Source organism: Amblyomma americanum, chromosome 2 (assembly GCF_052857255.1).
Source record: "Amblyomma americanum isolate KBUSLIRL-KWMA chromosome 2, ASM5285725v1, whole genome shotgun sequence".
Lineage (NCBI taxonomy): Eukaryota > Metazoa > Arthropoda > Arachnida > Ixodida > Ixodidae > Amblyomma > Amblyomma americanum.
This window is the reverse complement of record NC_135498.1, coordinates 222629563-222638675: the sequence shown is the minus strand read 5'-3', so window position 1 is coordinate 222638675 and position 9113 is coordinate 222629563. Positions and strand designations below refer to the sequence as shown.

Sequence of the window (9113 nt, the reverse complement as noted above, 5' to 3'; positions counted from 1 at the left end):
TGCCCCCGGGATCACGTGTAACGCAAGACCCTTTAACAGGCAGAGTCTTGGGTCACGATTGTCACAGCAGGTCACCCTAGGAGAGAAGGTCTCTCAACCAAGAACTTGAGTGGCACAAGGAGCGAGGGAGAAGCCGTGCCTTTAACAAAGGGACATGACTTCATGTGCGTCATTCTTGGCAAGGATTATACACAGTGCCCGACATTTTCGGATTTAATTTTTGCAAATTCGTGAGATAGAAATCGAACGACGCTTTTGAGCACAATTTCGGGTACAAATATGGTTTTTAAGAAAACGATTCCATAATTTGTACGCTTTCTTTAAAGAAATATGGCCATGGATGGTTGCACTACAATTTTTTTTATTATAAGATATTTCTCTTGCTCGCTTATTGCAATAATTCGCTGCGTACATAATGATGTGCGGCGCAGCACTTCCCCGAGCGTGCAAGAGCTGCCTGGCTTTGTTTGTGTGCAGCACTAATTTAACGCTACCGAAGGGTAGCGGATCGGGCTAGTTGGTGCAGATTTGACATTTTGACAGCGCTTTGCAAATTTGACAGCGCTCGTCCCTGTCTGTTCTCTCTGCGTCCTCGGTGTTTTAGCGCTTCTGAAAATGTTAACGCTACCGCGATGATTTTAAACGCAGAACAGTTTTGGAGCAGGTCGTTGTTATCAAGGCGGAGCATGATATAATGATTCCGGTAAGACGTTTGGTCATTCCACCACTTTTGGCTTCTCGGTCGCTTCCAGAATGTACTATTCGACCTTGACCTAAACGTAAGACTGCCACAAACAGAAAGCAATAAAAGAAGTTTAGAAACATGAGTTGACTGAGCACACATGCATTAAGCAATAGATGTTCGCTAATTTTTTGGTGTTGTCGTAAGGAAAACTAGATTCCCAAGAAGGGTAATTGTGGGGTATAAATCTGCCTTAAATGTTTAAGAAATCCGGCCGTGGTGCCAGAATTGGCAAAATATGGTTTCATCGGTAAGCGCAGCGCCATACTTATATAGCAACGTGCATGCGAGGAGGAAACGCCGAAGCAGGATCCAGAGTAAAATACGGAGAGAGATGTGGTGGTGTCCATTGTTTTGGAAGGTATTTTACATGTAAGAGTTGAGGCGTTAGTGGATCGAGGCTCCCCAGTTCCTTTCTCCAGTTGAAGCTTTCGCTTCCTACAGCAGTTGCCACGACAATTTTTTAGAACACTTTATCTCAGTGGACTGCGGTGGCGTACATTATGTGTCAACAGAAACTCTCCGCCAGCTTCAGCCCCGCTTCGTGCAAAGGCAAATGCGGCGCGAATGACCAACGTGCTGATTTCATCACAAAGTGGTAATCACCATCATTCGCCAAAAAGTAACTGTTCGAGCGCCTAATGGTGACTCAGTCAATTTTAACTGCCCAGAGAGAATGAACTACTCTTCATCCAACAAATTAATTCCTTTTCTTCCCGCGAACTACCAGCGGCGCAAAACATATCGATCGCCAAGCGCTCGCTGCTGAACAGGCAACAAACATCGCATGCAGGCTTCACGCCGTGCAGGCGTCTGCGAGTGGCGATTTCGCAACGCCGGTCGTTAGAGAGTTAACCACGCAGGTACTTTCCCTGCCGACTCCAGAACTGGGCGAGAACATGCACACAGCTTTGAAGCCCAGCGCGCTGTACGTGGCTGTGTGTGGCTCCACTTAGGACTGGCCCTCTGTATAAATATTTTAGCTTATCAGCCAAGATGCCTCGTACGGCCGAAAAGGACCAGGTCATGTCGTGCCGCTAGCAATCCAAGATCGCCGAGTCGGCCTGATGAAAGTAATTTTCCATTAACGATCTTCAAGGGCGGGTAGACGAGCGGAGCATTACCCGCAATTGAGCATACGGGAAGTAACCGCATTTCGAGCATAACCGTTTGTCATGGCAGTTTCGTAAAGCGCCGCGCGAAAAGATGTTTTCGCTGGTATCTTTCCGCTGGGAGGAGGCTTGAAGGCTTCCTCGACTGAGGCGCTCAGATCGGTGACTTTTCTCGAGAGCATCTGGATGGCGCGGTGCAGCGAACGGAGCGACATGAAGTATGGGCGCCGAACAATGGGCGGCGCCGAGGAATGCGACGCGGGGAGCCTGGCGCCGACTGCACCGCCTCCTGCACACGTGGCTCCGGAGCGTAATTCCTGGGCGCCGGCCAATGTTGTCGCCCCGCGGGGGTTTATTTTCGGAGCGTCGCTCCGCGAGAGTCGCGCGATGCTTCCGCGGAGACAGTTTCTTGACCGGCGGCGGGCCCTGCTTCCCAGGTGCGGGCCACCATAAAAGCTGGCCGAAGCATGAGTGCAGCGCTCCGCCATGTCCCTGGTGAACCTGCTGGGCGGCCTGCGGCGCCTCCTGCGCCGGAGGCACGTGCACATCGACAACTGCGTCTTCCGGCTCCACTGGCTGGTCACCTCGTCGCTGATGGTCGCCTTCAGCATCCTGGTGTCGGCGCGCCAGTATGTGGGCGATCCCATCGAGTGCGTGCCGCCCACGGCGGACTTCCCGATGGATGTGCTCAACACGTACTGCTGGATCCACTCGACCTTCACCATGCCCACTGCGCTCGAGAAGCGCGTCGGCCTGGACGTGCCGCACCCGGGCATCGACAACTCCGGGGGCGCCGAGCGCCGCTACACGGCCTACTACCAGTGGGTGGCCTTCGCCCTCTTCCTGCAGGCGGTGCTCTTCTACGTGCCCTACTACCTGTGGAAGAACTGGGAGGGCGGCCTGCTCGAGGTCATCACCATGGGCATGCACGTGGCCATCATGGAGGAGAAGGAACGCAGCCACAAGAAGCGCGTGCTCACCGAGTACCTGCACCGGCACATGCGCCACCACAGGGTCTACGCGCTCAAGTACATCTTCTGCGAGTTCCTCAGCTTCGTCAACGTCGTCGGCCAGATGTTCTTCATGGACAGGTTCCTGGGCGGCGAGTTCTGGAGGTACGGCGTCGACGTGGTCCGCTTCACGCTTACCGACCAGGAGGAGCGCCGCGACCCCATGATCTACGTCTTCCCGCGCATGACCAAGTGTGTGTTCCACTCGTTCGGCTCGTCGGGCGACGTTCAGCGTCACGACTCGCTGTGCGTGCTGCCCCTGAACGTGGTCAACGAGAAGGTCTACGTCTTCCTCTGGTTCTGGCTGGTCGCGCTGCTCACGCTCACCAGCGTGGTGTTCGTGGGCAGGCTGGTGATTCTGGCGGTGCCCAGGCTGCGCTTCCAGGTGCTCAAGTCGCGCAGCCCACTGCTCAGCTCGGACGACCTGCGGACGCTGGCGCGCTCAGCGGACGCCGGCGATGCCTTCCTCTTCTACATGCTCGCCCAGAACCTGGACCCGCTAGTGTACAAGGAGGTGGTCGCCGACCTCACGCTGCTCATGAGCCAAAAGTCAAGTGAGGACCGCTCCCCGCTGAACGCCGTGTGAAGCCGGCTTCGGTGAGCGAGGCGCTGCGCTGAGGCTCGGACTGTTCACTCCCACCATCGCGGCTAGCCGATAATTTATTATTTTTGCGATTCAGAGATATTCAGAAGCAGCAGCTCGTACGGCTGCGTTACACGAAAGGCAAAGAATATCTCGCTGCTGCAAATGTCATTCGCAATGCAATGGTGCTGGCGGGTGACCCGGCAGCTAAGAGAAACAAGTGGCCACATGATTCCCCCAAAGTGCGGCTTAAGGGGAAAATGACGACTGTTCGGAATTTGCGGACAATGCGCGCTCTCACCCGGTCAGTGCAGTGCAGCGCGTGAAAACTGCGAGCAGACTGCGTGGGCAGGCTCGAGTGCCTCTTTAAAGAACTTTTTCATACACCTTAGGTTTGCGTAAATAAAGGTGAATTTTTGCACACGCCTCAGCGGATTCGCTTTGCAGACCGGCACTGGCCCCAGCGTCCTGTGACGGAATCCGTAGTGTTGTTCACCTCCGCTCCCTACCCAATGAATTCCACTAGCCGACGTTTATGAGCGCTGTTTGGGCAACCGGTGGCCTCGTGAGCCGGTCATATCAGCACGAGGGCAATGCTTTGTTCCCGTAGAGGTAGCCCCTCCGATGCTGCGAGAGTTCGCTTCGTTTCCGAGTGGCGTTCAATACGAACATTTTTTTATGGCCCCTACCATAAATGAAGCCGCGCGGTGGCTCAGTGGTTACGGCGCTCGACTGCTGCCCCGAAAGACGTGGGTTCGATCCCGGCCGCGGCGGTCGAATTTTGGTGGCCAAATTCTAGAGGCACTGTCCGATGCTAGTACACGCTAAAAAACCCCAGGTGGTCGAAATTATCCGGTGCCTTCCACTACGGCGTCCCTCAAAGCCTGAGTTGGTTCGGGACGGTAAACCCCATAACTCCTAACTACCACAAATGGATGGACCCATCATCCGTGCCCACCTCGGTCGCCTACGCAAACGATGGCGGCCTCTGGGAGGAAAGTGCGTAGGGAAGCGATTGTGGCCACCGCTTGTTGTGCAGGGAGCGCGGTCACTGTTCGGAACTTTCACGGGCTATAGGGGGGGGGGGGGGGGGGGGTGGCAGTGAAAATCGAAATCGCCGCCAATGAGATGTTCCAGCAGGCGCGCTAGATTTGGCTTGTTATGTGCTACGCTTCTTGAAACTGCATTGCGATATTCCTGCGAGTGCGCTGCCTTAGGCAAAGAAGCTCTCAGTGTAGGTGCGTTCTTGTGTGCTCGGTATTGTCAGCCAGCGTATACAAACCATCAATGGGCATACACAGTGGCGGCATTCAAAATATTTCGTTGTCAGCGTGGTGGGATCGTACCACAAAAAGCGCTGGGAGACACATGCGCGGAGAGCAAACATGCATGCCTGTTACTCGAGCACTTTTCGAGCCGCTGTATTCAAGCACCTAGTACAAACATACCGAGCTCGCATACAGTGTGGTCCCCAACTTATTTGTTGCTGCCACAAATGCATGGTGCTAGGTTCTGCATCATGTCTCCGTCAAGTTCAGTACACTCTCCGAATTTAGCGATCAGCCGGCCACTACTGGTTGTATGCATTCCATACACTGAATCACGCAAGAAACTGCTGCTTTCGTTTCCCAAAAAGCACATATATACCATGAAGTGGTCTCTGCTAAGCAATGTTACACTCAAGGGTGTTTCACAACTCACGTCAGTCAAGATCACTTCTCACGCCCGAAATACCCACTGCAAACCATCATAGTCTTGTTCACAGGCTTCCCAACGCGAATCTTGATTACGCCGAGTATTTAATTAATACAACAGCCACAGGGGTGTGTCTGTGCCTCAATCTCGAGGTGTGCCTCAAGATGCAGTTCTTTCCCCGCACTTTTCAACCTCTTACTCAGTTCTATTCCGGCCTCTCCTGATGTGACTACATAAGTGTATGCAGACGATATAGCTTTCTTTGCTGCTGAGAGTAACCTACATTCCGTTCACATGCAGTTACAGTAACTTGACCGATGGTTATTTGATATCAAGTTCAAGTTCGTCTTTCTTTACATCAGGACGGTGTGGGTAGGCACGGACAGAAAAGTGAAACAAAATTCACTTGAAGGAGTCCGGGACCCCTTCTACAAGGCAGAATACAACGAAGACAACAGAGCGTGGTGAACAATTTTTGTGATTTACAACAATAACGTAAACAACATATATGCCCAAAACATGAACACTGCTATCGCATGATCACTATGTTAGCACAGTATCATAAGAACTGAAAGTCACCGCCTCAAAGCGACAAGACTGTCACGTGGGCTACTTGTTTCGACAGATATGCCTCTACTCAGCAGCTTATTTAATATATGTTGAACGGCAAAGCGTAACATAGAACGTCCGTATTCTGTACGACAGAAGGGAACGCACAAGAATGACTGATTTCGAAATGCATATGTTGGAATGGTGTCTTTCAGGCAGGACAGTTCTAGGAACGTATTATGGTGGTAGCGTATACATTTTTTTATATCTCAGCACTAAATGATATTCATATAGGTCATGAGGTGGTCTAATGTGAAAGCGCGTGAACAATTTATCTGAGTGCGCACGGTAATCCACACTTGCTATGTGCCGGACAGCTTTCTTTTGGAGCATGAATATTTTATTTAGGTTGGCCTGCGTTGTGTTGCCCCATACTAGGAAACAGTAATTTAAGTGAGGGAGTAACAGCGTGTTGTAAATTAGCATTTTTATAGACGTTGGAGGAAAGTACAGAAATTTTGCTAGCATTCCTACACATTTCGCGAGGCGACATAGAACTATACTAACGTGAGCGTTCATGCTGCAGGCCATGCTCTTGCTGAAAAATACCCCAAGTGTTTTGACCATATCTACGATTTCTATGATAGAACTCCCAGTGGTAAACTGAGGTCCTGCCATGATCGCCCTGTTTCACGCGTAGAAAATAATTGCTTTCGTCTTTTTCGCGTTTAGTATCTAGGAGTTTGCTTCGGTCCAGTGTTTGAGGCCATCCAGCGCGCTGTTAATCATTGGGACTAGAAATTCGAGCCTTTTAAAAAACATGCTAGTGTCAACTGCATACACTACATATTGAGGCTTATTACTTATATTAACAATGTCATTAATGTAAAGGATAAAAAGTAATGGTCCCAAAATACTTCCCTGGGGGACGCGTATTCCCTGTAAAAATTTTCTGAAAAGAGAGTTCATTTGTTATTTGTACACACAGGAAACGATGTTGAAGATATGATTCGATGAGGAGGATTGGAGTGCCACGTATGCCATAGAGTTCAAGTTTCTGTAGTAGTTTATGGTGATTAAGGCGGTCAAAAGCCTTTGAGAAGTCAATAAAAATTCCTACGCATACCTTTTTATTTTCAAATGCTTCAAGAATTATTTCTTTTTGTGTTAGTGAAGCTGTTTCCGCGGATCTGCCTTGAACAAATCCGTATGGAGACGTAGACAGTATGTTGAATTTAAGGCAGAATTTTTATAGTCTCTTACAAATTATTTTTTCTAAACCTTTGGAAAAAGCAGGCAATACACAGGGAGTCCCAGGCTAACTTTAGCCAAGGGTTAAAATATAAGGTATTCGAGGTAGGCCAGAAAAACCACTTACACTCAGATACCAGCCGGCTTGCAAATCTGGGCAATTTTTCTATTGCTATTAATTAAGTAGTAATTAAGATAATTTTTCTAAATGCGTAAATATTGATGAGAATAGCAATGTGAATAGCAGGTGTGAATAGCAAAGTTGGAGACCACCTTCAGAAACCCCCAATCCATTTATTTGCGATAACGAAAACCTCAAGTGTATCTTTTTTTCGAGCTCCAACGAAGGCCCGCGAAATAAAAAAAAAAAAATCACGTGACTAGCGCATCCACGAGCAAGCGCGGGCGTCGCAACCAGCGTCGACATATCCTCCTGAGACCCCGCGTACAACGTATTGCACATTCAGATTTCCGCGCTCTGTAAACAAAATGAGCTGAAATCGAAACCGAAACAGACTCTCCAAGCTCACGTAGAGACTGGCAGTGCCATCTGTTAGTGTTTCATGCAACCATAGGCGCGAGGTGGCGCTCATGATAACAAACAAAAATGGCGTTTTTCAGTCCGGAGATTTTCTATCGACGCCGCCAAGGTAAATCGTTTTCATATATTTATAAATGCTGTGATGCTCTTGAATATCATTTTACAAGCTCATGAAGGACTAAGGTCCACTTCACAACCGGTATATCTGCCTTCACTTTTCAGTTTTTTTCTTTATTTCACTCGTAACTTCGATGTGCAACAGGTTGCACGTCAGGACAATGTTGACCCTTTGTGACTGCATTTGGCAGAACACGTTTTTTGATTTTCTCTTTCTCTGTGTTGAAATTAACGGTCTGTTTATTGCAAGAAATAATAAAATGTCTCTTTAGATGCCGCCGATGCTTCTGCCCTCGAAATTCTTGAGAAGATTGCGGCAAATGGAGACAATTCCGACTTGGACTTGTCAGACTCGGAAGATCCCCCGGATGGTGCAGAAGTGAACGTGCAATGCGACCGAATTCAAGGTAAAATGTTGTGGACGTCGTTCGTTTTAAAATTTTACTGCACCCAGCTTCTGTCCCTTTATATCAATTGTTATATTTATTGCAGAGGAAGAGGAGCAGGATTGCCACTACGATTCGGACACCGATCTCGATGACAGCGATAACATTGTTCCCAGTCAGCCTACGCCTTCTCGCGAAAGGTGGCCTCGGAAGCAAGCCTATGCATCCGTCCTTCCCGATGTACCTGATGTACCGTGGTCTACAGCCGACGAAAGAGATGGCTGGTGTGCGAATCAATACTACTCAAGATACATGGATGAGCAGGCATTTGAACTTCTCCACGAAATGACAGAAGTTTCGTACCTTCAGCGCGCAGGACGGTCACTGAACTCATCTCCTGGGGAAATGAAGATATTCCTTGGAGCTTCATTGCTCATGAGCGCCTTGGGTTATCCTCGAGCGAGAATGTATTGGAGCCAAGGAACGCGTGTCGCCGCCGTAGCCGACAAGATAACGAGGGATCGGTTTTTTCTCATCCGATCGAACCTCAAGGTCGTTAACGACCTCAGTGTTTCCGACAAAGATAAAGAAGCCGATCGGCTATGGAAAGTCCGTCCTCTTCTTGACATCATTAGAAACGCTTGCCTCACTCTGCCGCGCTCACCAAACATCTGTGTTGACGAGCAAATTATTCCTTTCACCGGTAAGTGCCCGGTGAAGCAGTTCGTTCCTGGAAAGCCGAACCCGACAGGCCTGAAGAACTTTATCTTGGCAAGCCCTGAAGGCCTTGTGTTAGATTTTGAGATCTTTCAGGGGAAAGGAAGCCTCGCACAAAACAAACTACATGGAATCGGTGCTGCCGTTGTGCTGAAGCTTGCAGCGACTTTACCCTGTGGAAGCTCGCTGTATTTCGACCGATATTTTACCGGAACGCATCTTCTTGAGTCATTGGCTGAAAAGAACCTCAGGGGGACAGGCACAATCATGAAATCACGGCTTCCGAAAGGGCTCAAGCTGAAAGGTGACCGGGAAATGCGTACGGAAGGTCGTGGAGCAATGTCTCAGTGTGTCAGCACTGTCTCTAACATATGCATCACAAACTGGTATGATAACAAACCGATCATATT

At 49.5% G+C, this 9113-nt stretch overlaps 1 protein-coding gene across 1 annotated transcript; it reads left to right on the top strand.

Moving 5' to 3' along the window:
- Nucleotides 1-2156: 2156 nt before the first annotated feature.
- LOC144119476 (innexin shaking-B-like) lies at nt 2157-3872 on the top strand. Its single transcript, XM_077652076.1, has one exon. The coding sequence runs from the start codon at nt 2341-2343 to the stop codon at nt 3448-3450; it is 1110 nt and encodes a 369-aa protein (XP_077508202.1). The 5' UTR covers nt 2157-2340; the 3' UTR covers nt 3451-3872.
- Nucleotides 3873-9113: the final 5241 nt, after the last annotated feature.